A 25,024-nucleotide genomic window follows, 5' to 3' on the forward strand; every position below is an offset into this window, starting at 1 on the left:
GATTTAGAAAACGATGTAATCAAAGCTTTATTCACACCTTTGGGGTGACTGCATTGTATTTAGAAAGGCTGATTTCAATTGAGTGATTTCACCTGAATAGCTTGATGACAGCAGACTGCACATTCCTCAAAAAAAACCCAACCTCAAACAATAAACTCTTGCAATGTCTAAAATCATTCAGACAGATCTTTCTGGGGTGACTTTCTAGATGGAGCTGGCTTTCACATCTGTGCACAGAGATTGATGTCTTCAGTTTCTTTTAGTGGGATGAGTTGTATATTACAAAATTTTTCTATTATTTGTGAATATAGGATTAATGGACCTCTGGAAATCAAGCAGTTTTGTTATGAATGTCTTGCGATCCAAAGTCAGTTCTCTTTTCCCGTAAGACTTATGGCAGTGGGTCATACAATCTAATTTACTTCCTTAGCTGCATGCTGATCATGGAAGGGAGTTACTGATACCCTAAGTTGCTGTTCTTCCCAATTCAGAGGGAAATGCAAGAACTAGTAAGTGATCCAGAATTGGGTGGTAAAAGTTTCCAAGGCCTCAGGGTGTTTTCCTGAAAAGGGACCCTTATTGATAGGATGCTCTTGTACCTTTGAAGTAATACTAGATCAAGCAATTTAAGGCTAGTGGCCAAGGTTTAGCCAAACCGTCTTGTTTGGTCAGTAGAACAGTGGTGAAGCAGATTCCCAGCTGTGTGCATTCAGAATGAGGGGACCCTTGGAGTAAGCCTGCCCTGAGAGCAACCTGGGACAGTCCTATAGTTGTTCTTCAGTTGGGCCCAACTGCTTTGGTCCTAAAGGACCTCATTTAAAGGGCTGCATGATTGCCTTTTCCTGGGAATAATCTGAGTAACAGTTTGGAGAGTTAATGTTTTAGAGTGGTTTTCACTGTGGTTTTAGCTGTTGTTTTCAGCTTCTGGGCATCACAGGCTAAAGTGTCTTGAGCACCAAGCTCAGTTATCTCTGTGGCTGTCTAGCGTATATAACAGCTTGCACATAGCAGCTGGCACAGTGTCCAGGACTTAGTCTCTGATTTTCACGGCTATGTTTCTAACTTGCATGTGTTTATTACAACTCTAGAAAGGAAAGTACCTGCATATACTTCTAAGGAAAAACTTGGGGAGATGTATCACCACTGAGTTGATTTTGCAAAGATGGTTAATAGCAACGTGTGTCAGTATCGGAGCTCCAATGTTAGGGAAATACCATTATTCTTCTATAAAGTATTCCTGAAGCCATCACTTGTGATATTTGCAACGATAGCTCAGGGTATGAAAGGAGAGCTAATGGTCTTGAGAGACTCACAATACAGCTGCTTTAAGAGTGAAAGATTTCTTTAAGAAAAAATCTCCTGGAGATTAATAGGGAAGATTTATTGTCGTGTGTGAGGACTCCAAAAAAAAATAATATTTGTAATCCAGAGACAACATCATGTGTTCAGCCACATTAAGAAATTCAGGACTTCCTCCTCATGAGAGCATCAGTTATTTTGCAGTTTAATGACATGCAGATAAAATAACAGTGTTTCAGTAAAAATCCTTCGTTGTGTGCACACAAAAAGTGTTAAAAATGAATGCTGTCTCTTTTCTGTGTTTCAGGGGTCAAATCTGACAGATATCTGCACACAGCTCTTGCTCCAAGGGACTTTGTTAAAAATCTCAGCAGGAAACATTCAGGAGAGAATGTTCTTTCTATTTGATAATCTACTGGTCTATTGCAAGAGGAAATCCAGGTGAGTCCCTCTGTGTTTACAGTTTTATAATGGGACCATTCAGAAGTTTTGTAAGTAGAAAGTATGATCACCTACTGATCACTCACTGTATTCCCTGTTGCTCTGTAGGGCTGAGTCACAGGTGTGACTTTTCTCTGTTCTTGACTATTGCTGTTATTGAGACTATATGAGAAAGAAGTCACTATATGGTAGGGTAAATATGCCAGGCAGTAACGACATCCCCACCCTGAAAAGGGCGCAATCTAAAGACAGAAGTGTAGAAAAAACACAGAGTGAGTTCTTAAAGCTGGAAAGCTTCCCAGAGCAGATAGGTCTCCAGGAGTGATGTGAAGAAGGAGTCCTTGCCAACTTTCATTGTGAGTTATTCCAAGCAGAAAAGGGTGATGTGAAAAATGATACAAAGCCAAGAAAGGGGAAAGTGGAAGACTAAGAAAACATTAAATAGATGCAGGGCACAGAGGAGTGAGGAAGATATGAAGATTAGGAAGTTGCTGTTCAGCATTTGAAGCCCATGTGCTCTGTGTGTTGTCTTACTTTCTTATCCTAGTAATAATTTTTGCATTGTTCCACCTTACAAAACTTAAGCATTATTAACACCTACTGTCTATCATTAAAATAGCATTGGCAGAGTGAAGGGCAGTTTTCTTCTGCACCAGTTATACTGTATTTCAGCTCATAAGCTTTTCACCTTCACAGCTCCAGTCTCATTCTCACGTCTTGGTCTTTTCTGAATTTGCAATGCATTCTCTACACTCAGATTCACCTCCTTCTTTCTTTCCTGTAATATCCTCCCCCTTTTTTAAGTTCTACTTCTTTACGGATGATGGCCAAGTAGAGTGGCCAACCCAATTAGAAATTCTCAAAAACCAGAGTGTTCTCTCCAAAGAAAATTCTCTTATCTCAAAATTTGGGTTTATATTCCATTTTTTTGTTCAATGGAAATTTTGGAACCATTAAGCTGGGGAGAAATGATTTCAGTAATGTTCAGAGTTTTTGTGTAAATAATGCTGAAACTATAAAAAATATATGCAAACTATTAGGTGAAATGACATTAAAAATTATTAGAATCATAAAATGGTTTGGGTTGAAAGGGACCTTAAAGATCATCTAGTTCCAAATGTAATATAAACATTTCAAGTAAATTAAAAAAAATTTACCCAATTCAGTCTTATACGGCTTTTAATATTATCTAACTGAAGCATTCTGAGTCTGCTGAAATGAAGCAAGAAAGGTGAAACATTTTGACACTTTACCAAATCTGTCAAAATCCAAATTTCCATACAAAAGAGAGTTCAGAAGTTTGTGCGTCTTCTAACAGAAAAGTGTTCTGTTTAAAAAAATAAATAATTGGTTTGATATCTAATCTTTTACTTCTTCAGAGTTCTTGGAAACTGTTTTTCTAGTCCTGTTTGTAGTTCAGGTTAGCCTAGCCCCTCCCATGCTGTCCAGGCATTTTTCCCGGAATACTGAGATTTAGAAAACACGATGTTCTACTGCCTTTTAAGCAACTCAGTTTTTTTGTAGAGGAGACCTTACTGAGCTACTCTGTTTGGCTTGATTTTGGAGGAGGCTGCTGTAACAGTTTGATTTTCCCAAAGGACTGATACTGTTTACCTTTGTCTAATAATGTAGCTTGAACTGATGAGATGTCCAGAATCTGACTTCCATTAAAAAGCAGAGTATTTTCTTAATTCTGCTGGGAATTGCCTAATGTAAAAAATCTATTTAGGGATCACTGAGTGACTTTAATTTTGGATATTTCTCCTATCTAGCTGCTATTTATAATTAGTTCAGGATGGAAATTAATGTCTATCCAGTTGTGCTGGTGTAATCATTTGGCCAGCTGCTTAACAAACAACTGACATGTTAGTGGGACATGGATTTTTTTTATTTTTTTTTGGGGGGGGGGGGAGCCAAAAAACTGTCTGTGTCTGTTCCTAATTTGAAATTGAATGACTCTGTTCTGATCTCACTTATGCTGTGCTTAGCTTGTAGAAGTCACTGATTTTTTCTTGATTGAAAAATGCATTAAGAATTCAAGTCTCAGTCTTTGATAAATAGTCAACAATGCAGACATTTGAATTTGGGCATCATATCTTTTCACAACAGCATAAATTAGGAGTAGTATTGTTGAGACCAGTTTAAGATGTGTTTAGAACCAGAATTGGATCTGTGGTTTTAGATTTAAGACTGCAATCTCATCTTTAGGAGACTGGTAGACAGAGAGTCTCTTGGGGAGGCAGTCCTGAAGGGCCAGGGGTCCAGGAAGGCTGGACATTATTCAAGAATGAAGCCTTAAAAGCACAGGAGCAGGCTGTCCCCATGCTGAAAGAGGAGCTGGTGGGGAAGACAACTGGCCTGGATGAACAGAGAGCTTTGGCTGGAACTCAGGAGAAAAGGAGAGTTTATGAAGAAGGGGAGGGCAACTCTGGAGGACTACAAGGATGTTGTGAGGTTATGCAGGGAGAAAATTAGAAGGGCCAAAGCCCAGACAGAACTTAATCTGGCTACTGCCGTAAAAGACAATAACAAATGTTTCTATAAATGCATGAGCAGCAAAAGGAGGGCTAAGGACAATCTCCATCCTTGATGAATGCAAGGGGAAACATTGCCACAAAGGATGAGGAAAAGGCTACAGTACTTAATGCCTCCTTTGCCTCAGTCTTTAATAGCAAGACTGGTTGTTCTCCAGGTACTTGGCCCCTGAGCTGGAAGGCAGGGATGAGGAGCAGAATGAAGCCCCCATAACCCAAGGGGAAATGGTCAGCGACCTGCTACACCACTCAGACACACACGGGTCTCTGGGCCGGATGGGATCCACCCGAGGGCACGGAGGGAGCTGGCGGCAGCGCTCACCGAGCCAACCTCCATCATTTGGGCCAAGAGGCCAACAGCATTCTCTCTTGTGTCTGAAACGGTGTGGCCAGCAGGACCAGGGCAGCGATTGTCGCCCTGGGCTCAGCACTGCTGAGGCCACACCATGAATCCTGTGTTCAGTTTTGGGCCCCTCACGACAAGACTGACATTGAGGGGCTGGAGCGTGTCCAGAGACGGGCAATGGAACTGGGGAAGGGGCTGGGGCACCAGTCTGATGGGGACCGGCTGGGGGAACTGAGGGTGTTTAGTCTGGAGAGGAGGAGGCTCAGGGGGGACTTTATTACAGCTGCCTGAAAGGAGGTTGACAGGTGGGAGTTGATCTCTTCTCCGAGGTAACAAGTGATAGGGCAAGAGGAAACAGCTTCGAGTTGTACCAGGGGAGGTTTAGTCTGGATATTAGGAAAAGTTTCTTCACAGAAAGGGCTGTCAGGCATTGGAACAGGCTGCCCAGGGGGCCATCCCTAGAGCTATTCAGAAAACATGTAGATGTGGCACTTAGGGACATGGTTTAGTGGTGGACTTGGCAGTGCTGGGTTAACGGTTGGACTTGATGGTCATAGAATCATAGAATGGTTTGGGTTGGAAGGGACCCTGAAGATCATCTAGTTCTAACCCCACATCCATGGGCAGGAACGCCTTCCACTAATGGTCCTAAAGGTCCTTCCCAACCTAAATGATTCTATGATCTTTTGCAGAAGCTTAGGGAAGTCAGACAAACTGATGACATAGATTTTCAGGGCAGAGTATTTTTTTGTGTTTTTAGCAGAATCATGGACTTCTGTTTAAATTGAATTCTGATGTCAGGAACAATGTTTCATGTGGGGAAATGGGCTGAGTATTTAAAGGGTTTCACTAAAGCTGCCAGGACAGCTTTTCTTTTGACTCCAGCGGTCGTCTTTAGGAAATGATCTAATAGCTCCAAGATCTCAGTCACTGTCAGCCTGATTGGATGTAAATATCTGGTCATCGCTAAATGTATGTTTTTCACTAAAGCTAGTTGTAAGAGGAAAAGTTGTTCAGAAAAATACGGTCATTCTTCTCTCACCTCAGTTTATCATAGATATTTCACTTTGACAGAATTTTTCTCCCTAGCTGTTTTTTATTGCAATATTCTTTGAGTCTTATGAGCTCCTGGCAAATTGCCACAGCAGTCCCTTCACTGCGCAGAGTTTGGACACCTGCCATCTCAAATGATGATCATTTGACCAGTTGTGTTTTGGTTCGCATAGCAGGGTTGTTCTTAGATATTAAAGCTCAGCAGGTGTCAGTTGGATAGTTTTAAACCTATTCTAGACATAAAAATCAGAACATAACTATCAATGAAAAGTGCTTTCCTGAATTTTTTCATAAGACACATCAACAGAGACATTATAAAGCTTACAGATAGGAATGTAAATTTTGGTGCAGAATCACCACAGCAGCACTTTCAGAAATGCCACATACAACGACAGTTAATACACATACGACAGACCATGTGACACTAGCCTCTTTGCATGTTTCATTTCATATTTGAAACTTTGTACACATACCACATTTACCAAAGCTTTAGGCAAACAAAGGGGGCAAATGTAACATTGTGTCAGGTCGTATTGCAGCATTCATCCCAAAGCCATGTGCAGTTCAGTTGTACTGGTATTTCAATCAGTTAGTCATCAAGAATGTGAATCTTGAAGGCATCCCAGTCTTCACATCGTCTTGCAAAATAAGCCCTTTATTGCTGTACTGACACTGTTGTAAGCTTATCTTTGTGAGCTGATTGAGTATTCCAGTTATTTATATTAGAGATGTGGTCAAATACCACAAAACAATATAAAGGAATCCTTCCTTAGTAGTCATATCTCAGATTGATTTATACATGTGTATGTTACCGTATTTGCTTATGTGTTGCTAACAGTCTTAATCCTAATTGCAGAGTTACTGGGAAAAAACCATCTAAACGGACCAAGTCCATCAATGGGTCCCTTTATATCTTCAGAGGCCGAATAAATACAGAAGTCATGGAGGTAGAGAATGTGGAAGATGGAACAGGTAAGAGACCAAATACTGTTTTTTAACAACACAGCAAGTCCTTGTGTTGGAAGTTGGTGCAACAATACTTGTCCATCTCCTCTAATGAAATCCAAAGCAAGCTGTGTAACTTCTGATGCCTTCGTTATTAGACCAACTTCTGTAGTTGAAAGACTGGACATGCTTTCAGGTACTAGTCCTTCATTCTGAAATGACCTTATGAAGAGTTTGTGTACCCAGAAGCTTGTCTATTTTCTCTCCTAATCCAATTTAATTTAGTAAAAGATATTTTATCTTCTTTTCATCCTTTCTTTTCTTACATCTTAAGCCAATACAGCTATAATAACAGAAATTCTGGATCTTCTTCTCATTTAGAATACTACCAAATGTTAGTCTTAGCATCAAATCAGTAGAATGGAATGTGACCGTGAATGAAATATGGCAATGGCAGTTGTGTTGTGATTCTTGTGTTCTGACACAGGCAGGAAGGCTGGATGGGTTTCTGCTTTCATCCACAAAGGCCACACCAGCCCCTGCTCCTATTGCAAGAAGTCAGGAAGTAATACTATGTCATTGAAACAGTTGACACTTAAAAGAGTTCCCATGTCTTGTGGATAAAAGTCATTACAGTGCAAAAAGTTAGCATGTCCACAGAAAGTTCAGAACAATAACCTGAACAAACTTCATAGATTTTTGTCACTGTTGTCATTGAATTTCAAAAATTTTAGTTCTTCTTCTTGAGGTGAAATTACAAAATGTCTCTCTTATGACTGAAACATTCAGACAGTTTGAACAACCTAGCCATGGATACTTCTATTAATATTAGTTTTTCAAGAGTGGTAAGTAACAGCCAGTCACATGGACAGTCAGTAAAACTGATGCATGAGGAACACCTCCAGAAATCAAGCTCTTCAAAGAAAATTTTAATTAAGGTGTCCCACACTGATTTGATTAAAGTAGCAGGCCTTCTGTTCACTGTGTGCATTGTGCTTTGGGTTTTTACAGCGGATTACCACAGCAACGGCTACACTGTGACAAATGGCTGGAAGATACACAACACAGCCAAAAACAAATGGTTTGTCTGTATGGCCAAGACTGCAGAGGACAAACAGAAATGGCTGGATGCTATAATCAAGGAAAGGGAGCAGAGAGAGAGTAAGTGGATAATGTATTTTCTAATGCAACGAATGAACTTGTGTACCAAGGAGAAATGTATATGCATGTATGAGTATCTGAGAGAAAAAGAAAAGGTTGCAGTTTTTCCTCCATGGACAGAATTCAAATCTATCCTTAATGACAAAGAAAATCAAGTGGTTGAAAACAAATATTTCTGAATGTGTACCTTGGGGTTTTTATGGACTTATGTCAGTATGTTTAACAAATGTTTTTATTTACTGGAGTCAGTTTCTTTGATGCATTGAATTACTGTGAAAAAATTACATTTAATTGATTTCATTTTTTTGTCTTTTATTTGTAAATATGATAAAATTATATTTATCAGTAAAAGGAAAGAAGAAAATCCAGCTTGCAGCCTTCTTCCAGAGGCAGTGGCAAAAACTCGTTCTCACAAACTAGGCCTCCATGATCTTGAAATAAACAGAACAGTTCATGGAGGAAAAACTGTAGAAATATTACGCTTAGACTGAGAACTGTGACAAATGTTTGCAGATGCTTGTCACTTTTATCTTTTCTTGTGGAATGAAACAAAACCTGAGCTTATCTTGAAACAGTGTGTACAATAGAAGCAAGTTCACAAAGCCATGATTCGGGATGGGTGATAAAAGTTCTGAGTTCCTTTAAAAGTCAGAACTATCATTCACAAGTGAACCTCCTTCCCTGTGTGCTTAATGGGAACAATAATAGCTCATCGCCAGAGAAAATGACACTTATTTCAAAACATTCTGCGCCTGACTTTTAGAAATGGTTTGCCTCTCTGCACATGCAACTCCATTAAAGACATAATTGCTCATCTATGCTAATTTTGAAAGAGGTCAGACTGAAACCCTTTTTTAGTAGTATGTTTTCAGAACGTGTACTTGCAATGCTTTAGAGTTTTAAAGTATTTTAAGAAAGTTATAGATCTATCACTGAAGTCTAATGAAAGCAGAGAATCTAAATCCTTTAATGTCCTTTCAAAACCAAACCTTAGTTTTTATGTTATAAAACTTTGCATCTAATCTGCTAACCACAATGCACATTGCATTTCTTATTACCATAGAATATAAAACATTTCTAACATACATCATCTTCTATAAACCTCAATACAGCTTTTGATAATAGCAAGGATACTACCTTCAAGATGTAGATTGGGCATGGTGGAAATTCAAGAGAACTACTTGAAGGCAACGGAGAGAATCAGTTTTGATTTTTGCTTAGTGGTCAGTTCTACATCCCACTGTACTGTAAGGATCCTGATCTTCCACATGATACTTTTTAAATAAAATACATTTCTTGCGTCTTACTATTACCCTCAGAGTGCTAAATTGTATCTCTAAAAGGTCCTGTGAGTCTCCATTTCATAGTCAGTTTTCACTTTGTGAGGTCACTAGTGCTCTGCAGAATTTTCTGTGCATCGGGTAAAATGTGTGAGGAGAGAAAAGGTTTAGTAAGAAGTAAAAAGACAGGACTAGAGAAACAGACCACGTAGAAACAGGGAGCTTGAGAATATGGGGAGGTGACTGAAATAAATATTAGGAAGGGAAAAGAACTATTACTTAATAGAAAGTTTGTCAAAGTTTTCCATGCAGCATTGGCTAGTAAGAGTGGCGTTTTCTCTGATGCTTTTTGTCATATATATTTTTATGATGTGGCTGCTGATGACAGACACTCAGGATAAGCATAGATATTCTGGCAGACATTCCAGGCTGTATTGGAAAATCTCCTTTGGATCAGAGTACTTGCAAAGTCACAGAGATATCAGTGTTTGGATTAGAAATTGGTGAGATTCCCAATTCTGTACGATGAGTTGGGTAGAATGTGCATTCCAGTCTGTCATTTGCATTGGAGCCTGGGGAATTCAGTGATGCAAGACCAGCAGGGAACACGTATACGATTACACAGGCTGTTTTCTATCACGAGTTCACATTGCAAATTAGCCTCAGCTACACGTGTCAGCATTCGCATTGAATTGGATCACAGTATTGGGGGAAGAAGAGGATGGAGGAATAACAGCAGGGGTTTGTGGAGCAAAAACCTTTAGCCAGATATTGGACACAAAAGAAATACTGTATTTGAAAGACAAAATGTTGTGCAAGTCTTAACTTCTGGAACATGCGTTTCAAGCCTCCAAAACAAATGCATTAAACATTTTCAAAAAGCTAGAAAGCAGCTCTGATGACGCAGAAGACTATTAGTTCATTTCAGTATCTTACCATAGAGCAACAGGATTTACGTCCAGTTAGGGTGACCTGCTTTTCTCAAAGAATGTACAGTTTTCATTTTCTAGCCTTATACTGATCGCTGTCTGATGTCAATCTCTGCAAACAGCAGGCACGTAAGTAAAGGACCAATTCAGGCTGCCTGTTTTCAAGCTAATCTTAGAGATGTCTAAAATCTGTGCCTCTGTTTTGGACTCCAGAGTTGCCTAATTTGCAAGTTCTAGAATAACATAGCCAGAAACCAAAAAAAATTTGTTCAGGCTAGAAGAGACAAAACATCTACAGCAGCAAAACTGCTTTTCTCATGTGCTGCCCTCCTAAAGCAATTTGCAGATCTAAAAGGCGGAGTGCCAGAAAATGCCAATTATGACTATAGTTGTAACATAGACACCTATTGTTTTCAGAGAATCATCCTCCTGACTGTAGCAGTTTTCAAGTTAACATAAACTATGTGGAAACTCGTACAAAATGGATGTGACATTTTCTCTATATCCTATTATCTGCCGTTCCTTAAATCATTCAGTATTTATTTCATTGACTGGATAATATGATTGTCAAACTGTATTTTTAGTCTAGGGATATTAGTAAATAGGGTAATTAAGAAAAGATGAGAAAATAGTGTTCTGGTCTAGTTTTGATTTAATTAAGGATATGAATTTAATTTAAGCAGGTTTGTGTTTTTGACTTCAAGTAATATAACGCTCAAAAAGTCATCCGCTCTGTCAAGCATTTAGCTGCCTTGAACAGATCTACACTGGCAGTTATTTCAGGGTCAAAAGTGAGATTGCAACAGGAAACCAGTTTCAGAAGGTATAGAAACAGGTAGACTGGTTTGGGTTGGAAGCGACCTGAAAGATCACCTCGTTCCACCCCTGGCCATGGGCAGGGACACCTCCCACTAGACTAGTTGCTCCAAGCCCCACCCAGCCAGCACCCCCAAGCACTTCTCCACAGGGCTGGTCTCAATCCATTCTCCACCCAGCCTGTATTTGTGCTTGGGATTGCCCCCACCCATGTGCATCTTTCTTTGGAACTTCTCCATGTTCTGTAAACCGTTCTGCTTTGTGTGATGTGATATAATCATAAGTTTAAAGCTACTTTTTAAAATGGGGAAGAAATGCTGCAAGCACCTCAGTGGTGCTAAACTCACCTTTTTTATTCATATAAATAAATGACCCAATTTCCCCCTTACTTGGAAAATAAGTCAGTTAATTTTTGTGTTTCGACCATTTTTTCTGTTTGGCCTCAGCTTTTGACTTTAAGCAAACACTTTATTTGATGTTAAGGATCTGAAGGAATTTTCACTTTGCATTCCAGGTTTGAAACTGGGAATGGAGAGGGATGCATACGTCATGATTGCAGAGAAAGGAGAGAAGCTGTACCAAATGATGATGAGCAAGAAAGTGAACCTTATCAAAGACAGGAGGAGAAAATTAAGTACTGTTCCCAAGTGCTTTCTTGGCAAGTAAGTGGCATTTGAATTGAAAAGGCCCTTTCATACCAATTAAAAGAACAGACTGGATTTTCTGGGGCTGGCATTGTGAGATCAGATCAGATGTGCTTTGATGCAGCTTAATTGAAAAGGCTGATTTATTAAAATTAATCATTGATTTCTATTTATGCCATACACAGGCTGTATAGTGACAGCTCAATCTATTGTACAGTAACTCATAACAGCTGTTGCAAATCAGCAAAAGGAACAAGAAAAAATACCTTAACTCCCACAAGCTCAGGGCTGTTGGTGGCACAACCCGTATCCTCTTTTGTATACGAGCAAATGCTTATCAGGTGATGTTTAAATCCAGCAGAACTGTCCAAGTCTCAGGGTTGAATTTTGAAGTTTCTTGTTTGTCAGGGTAACAGACACAAATGAAATTTTGTGCATCAGGAGTCCTGGTGCATGTAATAAAGTATAGGGCTTTATTGGCTGGAAAACCTCTTTTTCACTTAGTCTAGGTATTACAAAATAATTCTGAAGAATGACATATATGAGTCAGTAGAAGAGAGACCCTGTGGGTGAATCAGATCAGAGATCAGGTACGGTAGCAGTGGAGCTGTTGCAGGAAAACTGCATGGCACACAGGGAGACACATTAGTTGACATGAGACTTTTCTGCCTCAGCTGTTTATGATTGAAGTGATCAACTGTGGGAGGAAAAAAAGTTCTGAGAGATAGATTATTCATTCATATCCCTTCCCTCCCCGGTCTCTGTAATGGGAGTTTGCAGGCAGCATTCCTTGGGTACAGGGTGTGGAAATGGTGCATTGTCTTTCTGTCTGACGGAAGGCGGTGTGGTAACACAGGCTGGGGATATTTGAGCTGTAAAAAAATTCTTGATTCTTGGAGATTTGGTTGCTTTCTTCTTCACACACACACAGACACCCTACACACCCCCAGTTGATCCTGCTGGATTTAAATTGAAACCTTTAAACTCTGATTTTTGGAGGCTTGATACAGCATTTCCTATTTTCCGTGCAACAAGAAGTACCAGGTAAGAAACTTAGGTTCTTCCAGGCTGATCTATATGAGCCTATCGTGGATTCTCTAATATTGTGCTTAGTGTGAGGTCTTATCTGGGATTTCCTGCTATTCCTTTTTATTTTAAAATGTCAGTTTTTCTGCATGCTCTGTGATCTGTCCTGCTCATTGCCCTCAGTTTGCTTGACAGCCACCTGAGACTCACCTGAGACTCCAGTAGTGAGGACCTGACCTAATGTTGTCAGTGCGTAACTGAGCCCAAAGTGAGATACCTATAGGTATCCTGGTCGCTGACAAAAGCATTATTTCTGCTGATGTTCCATCCTTCCCCACAGAAAATAACTCTGCTGATACCTTTCCAACAGTCACTTGTGGGTACAGTCCCGGGCAACTCAGCTGAGTGCCACTCAATCAGTACAATCCAGTCATGATTTGCACACTTTTTGTATCATTCCTGGGGATTCCCCTGAACAATGCATCTTGGCTGTGACCTGTTCTTTTTTTCAGATATTCCTGCCTAAGGGAGTCACTGATAACTGTGCTGAGATGTACTTAGTGGTTTTCTGCTACATGCAGCTGAGAGTAACACTAAGGCTGCAAACAATAATCTTTCTCTTGGCCTTTGGATATCAGATAGCATCTAATAATTCAAGAGATATGTGTTTGCAGGAAAAAAACCATAAACTAATCCTAGTGTCTTCAGAAATGCCACATTCATTTATTTATAAGGCTGTTACTGAACTTAACTTCAGCAGCTGACTTGCATGAGTGCAATTCCATCTTCCTAGCCACTCTTAGCCGTAGTGGAATTTAGGCACGTGAGTAGTGTACAGTGGGGGACATGTGTGTTGGTGCCAGTATGTGTAAATGATATGCTTGCCATGCTTCTTTTCAGCACTGCGCTAAATTGATTGCAAAACCTTGAAACTGTATTGAGCTTGTAATGGAGAGGATCTGTTAACCTCAGGAGATTCCAAACATACCTGATCAGTTTGCACAAACTTGGATGGGTTGGATTTTCCTGTGTGTTTCTGGAGTAGAAACCCAGCTGTTCTAAGTCCCTTAATTTCAGAGGTATAGTTGGGAGATGGTGTCCTGACTTGCATGCCAGATGAGAACTGGGCATGGCACCACTGGGAAGTGAGGTTACTCCCAGTTATACTGGAGTACTGCTTAGGACAAGATGAGGAAACAAGTCAAGCTTTGCCATCCACTTTTTGAGTTGATGCTTTTTTAGCAACAGTCCAGCATATAGCTAAAAAACCTCTTGGTGCACTTTCAGTATTTAGAAAGCTTTCAGAGCAGTTACTGATTTTACTTATGAATCAAATACCACAGAAGTCTTAAAGTAGCTCTTAAAAATACCATCCCATGTTTCTGAGGCTTCAGGGCTATGAGAGTAGTGTTTCCCCTTTTCAGCTCACAATTTCAAATTTTAATAAGATCGCTTTATATTTACAATCCAAATAAACTCCAGGGGTATGGTTCCAAATAAAAGAAGAGGAAAGCTAACAGGGTAACAGTTCCACTGAAGCTTTGGGAAGTGCTGTAAACTGCCATAGACCCATTGCGCTTGATGGAAAAATGTATAGCAACTGGGTACTTAACATGGTTACGGTCATTGGCCAGCACGTCTGTCATGGGACACTCCACAGAGTGTGTCTTGTATTCTCAGTAATGAGTGTGGAGGATCATTCTTACTTTTCCTCCCTCTGCAGTTTATATTCTATTTCAGGTTTTAAATGCCTCCAGAAACATTTCAGAATCACTGGAAAACTGAGAAGGAGCTTTCCTTAGGAGATAGTCTGACTCATCACTACAGTACTCCAGCTTTAGGAGTTTTACAAAACTCCACCGGTTTCCATGGGGTTCCCCTGGCACAGCTGAATAGATTCTGCTGCTTTTTCTACGCTATGACAGTTACAGAGTAGCCCCTCAGAAAACCCAAGTTTTCAGTATTGGAGTTGTTGTTATCCTAAAGGCAAAATGCAAATACTACCTACAGCTTAGATGAGTCAGCTCTGACAAATATGAACAGTCTAAAAATACTTCATTTAGAGCCCGCAAGTGGAGGCATGGATACTGGTTGTGATAAGCAGCAACCCTCTGCATATTGGCAAGCACCCAAGTGGTTTATTGAACTCAGATTGGCCATATGTTGCTCTGCTTTCATATATTCCTTTTGTTCTTCTCTATGAATTTAACACATTACTAGTATAATCGCTAATTAACCTGGCAAACATCTCAGCCCCCTAGGGCTTTGGCAGTGCTGTATTCATCAGGCTTGCAATGTCTGTTTTTCTGTACTTACTGTTTCTAATTGAGTAACATCCTACATATCTATCCATTTTTGGCTTTTATTCTTCCTGTATGTGCAGCTCTGCCCATCACCAGAGAGAGGTTTTGTTCTGTGCTGCATGAGCACACAGACTTAGCACCTTTTGTCTATAAATTAGAAGCATCGTTTATGTATCTGCCAGGCACCAACTCCAATAAGTGACCTTAAATTAACCTGTGGGGCTTGTGCTCTCTTTTACTGCTCTGTGCTTGAATTCAGTGTGTTGAATCTTCTTTCCCAAGTCCTACTGTGATTCCATTAAAGCCAATGCAATTACACCATCTAGAGAGGGAGGCGGGAGGGGGCAGAAATCAGACCCAGTGAAGAAAGGTGAGCATATATAACTAAGGCTGCGAACACTGCTTGAAGGATAGCTTGGATGGAAGTAGCTGTTTTCCCTACTCTCCAGCTTGTTGTTTTTAAGTTCATCAGTTAACTTTGGTTTCCTTTTCCCCTTGGATGTCTGGATTGGTCAATAAAACAAGGATTTGCAGCATCTTTATAGATCCAGCCATATCCTCTTTCCTTTTGTGTGTGTGCTAATTATGATGAGCTAAGGGAAATGGTGGGAAAAGTCACAGGTAGGATGTCTGGATCTTCTGCAGAGCATTTCCTCAAGAAATGTAGGAAATTGAGCCACCTAGTAGAGGTATCATCACGTACAACAGTTTTCACACTTGGTTCAAGGAGAAAGTCTCCTGTGGTTGGCTGACAACTTTCAGAGGCATGTGTCTGCTTATATTCAGAGCAAAAAAGCTAATTGTTTCTGTTCTGCTTCCCTTTGCAGTGAGTTTGTATCATGGCTCACAGAGATTGGAGAGATAAGCAAACCAGAGGAAGGGGTCAACCTGGGACAGGCACTATTGGAAAATGGAATCATTCATCATGGTGAGTGCTCCACGCCATAAAGAGGTGTCAGATTTCAGTAATGCCCTGGAAATGAGGGTGGAAAACTGACTGCAGCTGTTCACATGACGTTCAGATACTTCCCTGTACCATACCCATCAAATCCTCAAAATACTTAATGACTCCTGGGACTAAGGAGTGGGCAAATTTGTCATGAAAACAGGACTTGTTGGGTATCCTGGAAGTGTTTATGCCTGTAGTTACTTGATTTCTCTGCAATATCTTTGTTGCAGACTATATCAGGTATGTATTCCTTTGTACTACGTGTGTTTGAAAATCTGTAGTGATCAGTAAATATAGTTTTCCATATGAGACATGAGCAATACAGAGGAGAGTTGAGCAGGGCTTCTTTAGAATGGGGCACAGGTACAGTGAGGGGCTACAGACGATGGATCATTCTTTCTAATGAGACTGCTTGTCATAAGAAAAAGAGATGATGGAGGATTTGTTGTGGGATTTGTTCTTTCCAGCTCATTTGGCAAGAATGTCTCTCTTTAAAATAGTGATGCCCCATGTTTCTTCATCATGCCCAGCAGATGACCTTGAAGTGTTGTGATGAGGGGTATTTTAGAGGAGTGGGACAGTGCATACAAGTGTATGACCAAAGCTTGTCTGAAAATTACCTGTCCTGTCTGCGTTTCTGCTAAACTAAAGTCTTTCTCCGGATTATGTTCTTTAAATTCAGATTTGTCCTGCTGTTTCCTATTGTTTTCATATTATGTTATGCAGGCAGAGCAACATAGTCCTATTCTAGTTAAACAGCAGATGCCCCAATTTCAACGTTCAGATGAGTTTAGCTGCAAAATGCACATCAAAGGAATATGGTATATAGGTCTTAAGTCACCAGTGGTCTACATTTCCATACAATCTCTTGGAAACCAATTTAAATAGGGAAGCCATTTAATGAGGCTAGTCGTGCTTTAATCTCTTGATAACTCAGCTCCACAAACTTGTCTTTCAGGTAACAATACCACTGTTAAGAAATGATGTCTTCTTTTTAACACAGAGAAATCTAATATAATCTAAACCTAATAATCTAGTCCTTCCTGCATGTACACTTCCACCCCCAGGTACCAAGACATACTTTCAGGCACGTTCAGACTTTGAAGGGGTTTGAGCGTGAGCTTAACAGCACTGAACACTTTTGAGTACTTGGCCCTAACTGTGGCTTTGGACAACTGGAACAGTCTGGCTCCAACATGTAGGGATGCGCCTTTAGATGAAGGAATGCTCTTTTGTGCTCACGCCCTTACTTGCCTGTGTTCTGAACGTGTGCACTTGTACTGTTGGTGCAAATAGCTGTCTTGAGACTTGTTACTTCATGACAAGTGTTCACTCTGCCATATCTTCATACTTGACACTTTCAGCAATGTCCTTTTTCTCTAAACACAGCTTTACAGCTCAAAGAAATTTGTGCTGTTGTATCTACTGCTCCCCTTATTCAAATACCCTGAGTGAGGTGCATCTGGTTTGGTTTTAATGTTACCTTTAGTTAGAGTTCCTGATGTTAGTATCTTCAATGACCATTATTGCCAGACTTTGGAAAGTATTTGCAGTGCTGCATTTACTTAAGGAAATATCCCTTGAGATTTTGATAAATCATTAAACTTGAAAGTATCCCATTATGTATCTTGTAACACAGCAAGAACATGGAACTTTGGCACCATAATGCAGGCCTTACCTCGGTTCTGTTAGGCAATATTTTTTATCTTTTGTTTTCACTTGGCATTACATTACTATCAGGTGAAAACTGCTGATCTCTCAGCCTGCCTGAGAAGCAGGGCCGTAGAAAATTGCTAAATGCTGAGCTCTGTGTGTTTTATCACTCCGTTTCCTCTGTATCTCCTTTAATTCTGGCTATTTTATCTGGGTGTTGTGGTTTAACCCCAGCTGTCAACTAAGCACCACATAACTGCTCACCCACTTTCCCCTGCCCCAGCAGGAGGGGGGAGAGAATTGGAAGAGTGAAAGTAAGAAAACTCGTCGGTTGAGATAAAAGCAGTTTGATGGGGCAGAAGAAGAAAAAAAAAATGATGATGATAATAATGATAAAAGAATATACAGAACAAGCAATGCACAATGCAGTTGCTCACAGCTCGCCAACTGATGCCCAGCCAGTTCCTGAGCAGCGGCCCCCGGCCAGCTTTCCCCCCCAGTTTATATACTGACCATGACGTCATATGGTACGGAACATCCCTTTGGCCAGTTTGGGTCAGCTGTCCTGGCTGTGTCCCCTCCCAGCTTCTTGTGCCCCCCAGCCTCCTCGCTGGCAGGGCACGAGAAGCTGAAAAATCCTTGACTTAGTATAAACACTGCTTAGCAACAACTAAAAATATCAGTGCGTTATCAACATTACTCTCATCCAAAATCCAAAACACAGCACTGTACCAGCTACTAGGAAGAAAATTAACTCTATCCCAACTGAAACCAGGACACCAGGACTGCTGATGTGGAAGTTCTGGTAGCTGTCACAGAGAGCAGAAATGATCAGAACCTGATCTGCTGTGCGCCAGATACAAAAGATGCTTTCTGCAGACTCAATCCTAAATTGGATTTCGAAATACAAAATCCAGAGCATACAGACACTGAAAGAAGTCAATAGCTTACGCAGCTTAGAGATTCCACTGTTTACAAAAGGATATACACCAGATCCTGCAAATTTTTATTCTGTGAAATTAAGGAAAAATATCACCAAAAGCAGGAATCTTAATTAAAGACCAGGATGCCCTATGTAATGAGGGAAGGTCTTAAGAATTTCTGCTCTCTGGCTTCTAAATTGTTACCGTGCCCGCTCTGCAAGGCAGACTAATTCTCCAACCGAGTCCTAGTACTTCTGCATCTGCTTAATACAGTTTAATTATCTTTAGCCATCCACTGCAATGAGTTTTCTCAGGTTAATGAAACTCAGGCTAAGATGCATCTTAAACAGCGTAAATCCATATTTTTTTCTCAGTTCATCAGATGCTGTGCCTACACTATGAAATACTGCATCCAAAGTATTCAGGGCCGCTCCAGCACAAAGATCTGGCCATGATTTTGTTACGTTGGCAAAGGCAGGAAAGATGACAGTGGCTAAGCTACAGCACCTTATCTGCTGTCTGCTTTGGTTGCTCTTCTCTAGATTTTCTCCTTCTTTACACAGTTGTAACTAGTCTCCATTAAACTAGGCTGTGAACAATGGTGTTTCTGTACTACACACTAAAATCTTATTACTTTGAAATTTTTTTATTACTTATTTTGAATTTGAACAGTTTTACTTAAAATTACCACTTACTTATGAATCAGTGAAACATGATTTCTACTAGTTACTAAACTACTATCTTTGGTGTGAGGATTTCCCACCTCCATGCTCTATTGAAAGTATTTACCTTAGAACAGAGACAGGTAAACCTACGTATAATTGGATATAGACTTCAACCCTCTTCCAGTCTGGTGCATTGGATAAATCTGTTTGACACTGGATATGCTTTTTAACTCTTTTCTGCTTTTGGCCAATGCTTCTTTTGAAATGGTTCCTTAACACACTGAAACATCTTTCGTGTCCTTGTCTTCAAAGCCCATCAGTATATAGCAGTACCTAATAAGACTTTAACTGCCCTGCTGTGGAATGGCTATTCTGGATGAAAAAGCAATCTCTCAATAATACTACTTAATTTCTAGAGGGAACTCACCCCTAGAATACCTCTAACAGCTGTAGTTCCTCCCACCAGCATGCTTCTCCTTTTGGAGTTGCAGAACTTTAGGCCACTGCAGAAATTACTTCAGTGCTGCAATAACTATTGTGGGAATTTGCAAGCACTTCCTTCAAAAGCTATTGAAAAAAGTCAGACGGTTCCAATTACCTTCACTAGGACTGTTTCCAAAGCCTTATGCAAATTGAATCTGGTGCAAAAGGAAGAAATTCCAATTTTATTGGAGCTGCAGTGTTTTAGAAGACTGCTTTTGTTGGTGGGGCTATTCAGAAATGCGCATAACCATGTATGTACACAGGGGAAATTTGAAGAGCTGAGTCCTCTCTTCAGGAGGTGATAGATACCAGCAAATACTTAGGTGTAGACGTGCCAACTGGCCTATGAAGAACATGACAGGGGAGAAAAGACTGATTTTATTTATCATACTGGTGTTTTAGTTTCAGATAAACACCAGTTTAAGAATGAGCAGGTGATGTACAGATTTCGCTATGATGATGGAACGTACAAGCCAAGAAGTGAATTGGAAGACATCATGTCCAAGGTTTGTATTATCATTCTTAGTTGGAGCCTTGTGATTTACATTAAAAGAGTTTGCTCTGCCTCTGAATGTCATTGACCTGTCATATAGGAGATCTCTAATGCTGTTAAACTTTGTTGTATTAAGCTATCCATTCTAATGCCATAGAAGACATACATTCACCCCAGGGAGAGGAAGCAGAGCTTAGCAATAAATAACAATGCAGTTGTGACTGCACCCAAGACTGCTGATTACAATGCTAATATAGTAACAAAAGATCTTAAAAGAAAACAGCAAGCCGTAATACTGCATGTCTGCTGAAAATCTGGGCATTATGGTTCAGGGAGATAGAAGAGATCAATATTTAACTGCTGTTCCTGATAATTATATGTCGAATTAGTTCTGTTGATCCCGTATCTGCCCACATACCTTTTAATAAATTGGATTTCTTCTTATGGACAAAAGTTCATGGGTTAATTGTGAGGAAGGATTAATGGAGAAAATGTTGGAATGGAGGTGATTAGAGATAAAAGTACAGATTTTTGGCTTCTGGAGGCAGGGAAAGAAGAAAGATTTGTTTGACAAAGAGGACAAGGGAACTGTTTTGAAAAACAGTTAATCAATAGATAATTCCAGCTAAGTAGAGACATCAGTGTCCAGGTTTTGCCAGCCTTAGCTAGTCAGTGTTCTTTTGAAAAGGAAAAAGCTGATAATACCATGCATCTTTCCTTTTTCAGGGTGTGAGGCTCTACTGCCGACTACACTGCCTTTATACTCCAGTGGTAAAGTAAGTTCCCCTTCATGATCCCCTTGTATATATTTTCTGGCTTTGTTAAAAGGATGACACATTACTATTGAAATCTGTATTCTTTCTTATTATGAACAGTAATTTTCTGCATCTTCTTGTCTCTTTCACTACCCTTCTATTTCCACAGTTTAGATCTTTAGTTGTACTGTTGCTGGAGGATGTTGGAACTGGGTTCTGGGAGAGTGAAAGGCTAGTGTTATAGTCTTCCTGACATTTGCTTCCTCTATTAGTTCATGAGAGCTGTTAGCATGACAAAAGTTTGTTTGTTTACTTTGGCATTTTATGTGAGTTAAAGTGGGTGTGATTAATAAGAGACTACTGATTCAGGGCAGATTGTGTGACGTGATTGTAGCTGCTCTATTATTTGGATTATAGAAAACGTAAACAGATGCTAAAATAATGTAAACATATTCCAGTGTGATGCTAGGATTCTTTAATTCAAAGCACCCTAAACAAACAAAAACTAATCTGAAGTAGAATAAAACCTGAAGCTGTAATTTGAAAAAACCCTGACAATTTTGGGCAAAATCTTCAGTACTTGGATCTGTATAAATAAATACTAAAGACTTGAGATAATCTGCAAGTGCTAGTTAACTCTCTTCCCAGATCCCAGGAGATGATTTTCAGATGTTGTTGCCTTACTGTGACATCAGATGAACATTTCTGGCCTATAATGGAAACCACCCTGAACCATGTAGGTGTTCTGTTTAGGTGTTTGTGGTTGAAAATCAGGCATTTTCACTTAGGAGTACTTAATTTTTACATACAAAAAACTGATAAGGAAGAAAAACAAGCCTTTGGTGGGCATGGCTGGAGTCCCAAATTCGATAAAACTGACCTTTTGTCCCCAGCTTGTACAGCTGATGTTTCACTGAGATGCTGTTGTCATTCTAAAAGGAGCTGCAAAGATAGTTACAGTTAATCAGTCATAAATTTGCCTAATTAGATCTCTAGGGTTTTTTCTCCAGAACAACTGTTGTACAGTAGTACGGATTTCAGTTAACCTGCCTAAAGGGTATGGAGAGAGCAGGAAAGCACGAGGCAGCTGTTGGTAGGCAGCATGGTTATGTATATGCATGCGTGTATTTGCACATACACATTTCACCCCTTAAGATGGCAATTCACATGCAGAGCAGGTAAGTGAGGCTTAAAAATTTTCACTGACCTCAGGGTACCCACAAACTGAAAGGGGTGTAGTCTTACACTTTAGGGAATCAGCAAGGACAAAATAACTACCATAGACCTGTCTTGTGGTGTTCTATCAGTGTGCTATTTTTGTAATAGAATCAGGATTCATCTGTGTTAGTGACTGCATGAATCTAAACTGTGTATGACCAGTGAAAAATAGCAGACTCTCAGAAGTTTTAGGATCCTTCTGTATAGGCTTAACATTCTCAGTATGTTTAGGCTCTTCTTCCCACCATTCTCTTTCCTACTTACTCTTCCTTTTATGTCCCTGTTAGAAAACTGGTATCTCCTAGGCTGTCATCCTCTTCTTGTCATGTCTTTTTGCTTCTGACAAGCCTAATGTTAGCCTAAATGAACTAGCTTTTAGCCAAGTTAGTTGTGCAAAACTTCTTACTTTGTGCTGTGCCTTTGGCCTGCTGCTTTATCTGGCATTTTCAGACTGCTGATCCCTGCAATCATGCTAGCAAGGGGATGAAGCCTACTTTTTCTGGTGCAATCTTCCTTCTAGAAAATCGGGAAAACTGCTTGGAGTAGCAGGTTCACGTGCCAAGAGGATCTGGAGGAATTATAAAGTTCAAAATTCGGTTACTTGGTTGACAACCTTGGGACATAATTTTACTTAGTCATCTTCCCTGGAAACCTGGGAGTTCCCATGTAGCCTTTGCCTTTATAATTTTCTTTAAGTAAACTCTTACACTGATGTACTTTGAGGGCAAGATGGTATACCCTGCTGGAAATAAAGCATGCTGCTTTGGGGGTTGATATATAAAAAGTAAAACATTTTGGAAAAAAATCTTAGATGTGGAGAAGGTTCTGAATACATCCGTGATCTACTTTGGGGAAGTTGTGAGGGTGGGAGTACTTGCTCCCACTTACATGTGTGATGGACAGTACTTCAGTACATAGATAGGCTAGACCCAGTGAAGAACGTTTTATTCCTCTAACTCCTGTGAGGCAGCAAGATTCTGCCAAAATTTCAATGGTTCCCACATTCATATTTGACTATTCACCTGTAGCTCATGGTTCTGGATAACTTTCTATGATTCATTCTCTACTCCTGTTCAGGCTAGATTGAAATGGGGGGAAAAGTCAGTGAACTAATGTTGAAATATTTATACCTGACAAGCATTTAAGTACAAGCAGTGAAAGACTAGGCCTTGGACCAAGATGCTGATGCCAGCTCAGTCAAAACTCTAGCTCAATGTCAGCATCTGTATGAAAACGTTGGGAGTTGCTTCTCACAGTCCGGAAACCCCTACTCATTCGTACTCAATATTTTAATGCTTTCCTTTATTGTTCTGACATTTCAAAAGCACATTTTCTCAAGATAAGAGTGTGAGAGGGGGAAAAAACTGCCCAGAATACTCCCACAGCTTTGTGCTGGGCTTAGAACATTACTGGAAGACAAACTGAAAAATGTGTGTAAGCACTATGAGGAAAAGCTCTTGTTCTGAGGACATGTTTCTGGAAATGCTGGTGGGGTTTTTTTTGCTTGTTTTATTTTGGGTATTTTTTCTCCCAAGATCTGAAAGTCCTGCTTTCCTTTATAATTTCTCACACCCTGCATTCTGCAAACACACAGGCATTTCTGCTGCATTTACTTACAAAAGCCAGTCACAATGTGTTTGTATCTGTAGATGATTAGTGAAAGGAACATGAGCACGATGAATTTTAGATGGTGGTTTGATGTTAGATTTTTTGAAAAAAAAAAAAGTCAAATAATGTGGTGCTAATGAAAGAGGCTGATTTGACAGAACTGAAGAAAAGTGTTCTCTTGAGCTGCCGTATAGATACATCCGGACAGTGAAACAGTCACAGTGGCTGTGAAAGTTTGCTTCCACAGTCATGCCAGTGGACCTCAGGCTTGAAATAGAAGGACCACCTCCGAGGGTGAGAGAGGAATTAATTCTTCATAGCCCATTCAGCGTTTGGCCTCTCTACTGAGACTCTCAACAAGAGTGAGCCAATTAATGCAAATTAATTGTGGTAATGGCTTTTGTGATGTGGAGCTAGGAACTGGATCGAGACCATGAAACTTTATTCACACAGGCCAGTAAACAGCCTTAAAATGGAAAGAGCTTTTCATTCTCTCTTGAGCTGGATTAAATCCAGTGACCTGGAGGTGAAAGGTGTTTGAGCCCAATGTCCTAAGCCACATAGTCCTCTTATATTTGTATCAAAATTCTTTAGAAGTATTTTATGAAAGACTAAAAACATCAATTATCTCCATGGCTCTGAGAAGAGGAATGGAAGAAAACTGCGAAAAGCAGCAAGTTACAATAGGGTTTCTTTTCCTAATTTCAGGAACAGTGCTGCTGTCTACAAGGACTGTGTGTGCGATGGTGCAAGTTGTGTTACAAGACCTAAATACACCACTTCTTTTTTTATTTACAATGGCTGAAATTGTCTAATGCCATAAAAGAACACTGTGTGCTCTATTTGTATCTGGCTACTCTGTGATATTTTGCTAAAGGAAGTAAAATCTGAGCAGGTGCAGAGAATCAGGAAAATCTGTCTTGACAGAGTAGGCTAGAAGGTGCTTAATTCAGTGAGCCTAACAAGGAAGGGGCAGGGAGGGAGTATGTAGGGTCACTGTTGATGAATACGTTGATGGGTAAATACTAGAGAAGAATTATTTAAGCTTATAGATGGGGCTGCCACAGAGCCAGTAACAGTAAACTGGACGTGAATGGATTAGGATGGAAACTAGAAGATGACTTCCAGCCAGAAGAATGTGATTTTCAGGTGAATGGATGGTGGCAATATTCTAACATGAGTTAAAGCAGCAGCTCAGTACATTTGCAAAAAGAATGCCCTGGTTGCCTCTGGCAAGAATGTGAGCTCACTGAAGATGGCTTGAAACAACATCTAGAGAAATTTGAAATAATACTGCTCTGTATTGATCTGAAATATCTTCCTAATTCAAGTTGTTAGAAAAAGTTTAAAAACTAGTCCTTTCTTCTAGAGAGCAAGGATATCTGCTTCTTAGTTTTTATTTATTTGTGATTGGGAGTCTATAATTTTTTTACCTGTCTGTAATTCTTTTTCTTTCCTCAACTTGTTAATAGTAGGTCCCAATAGTATATGTACACCTGT

General features: G+C 40.0%; 1 protein-coding gene across 2 annotated transcripts in view; it reads left to right on the plus strand.

Annotated features, from left to right (window-relative positions):
* PREX1 (phosphatidylinositol-3,4,5-trisphosphate dependent Rac exchange factor 1) overlaps positions 1-25,024 on the plus strand; it is a 170,268-nt gene that overhangs the window by 96,728 nt on the left and 48,516 nt on the right. For both annotated transcript variants that reach the window (XM_040608692.1, XM_040608693.1), the window contains exons 7-13: positions 1,607-1,740; positions 6,530-6,645; positions 7,630-7,779; positions 11,319-11,466; positions 15,605-15,705; positions 19,853-19,956; positions 20,670-20,719. In XM_040608692.1, coding sequence (XP_040464626.1) covers positions 1,607-1,740; positions 6,530-6,645; positions 7,630-7,779; positions 11,319-11,466; positions 15,605-15,705; positions 19,853-19,956; positions 20,670-20,719 — 803 coding nt within the window. The remainder of the gene's footprint in view (positions 1-1,606; positions 1,741-6,529; positions 6,646-7,629; positions 7,780-11,318; positions 11,467-15,604; positions 15,706-19,852; positions 19,957-20,669; positions 20,720-25,024) is intronic.

This window comes from Falco naumanni, chromosome 10, assembly GCF_017639655.2.
Source record: "Falco naumanni isolate bFalNau1 chromosome 10, bFalNau1.pat, whole genome shotgun sequence".
Taxonomy (NCBI): domain Eukaryota; kingdom Metazoa; phylum Chordata; class Aves; order Falconiformes; family Falconidae; genus Falco; species Falco naumanni.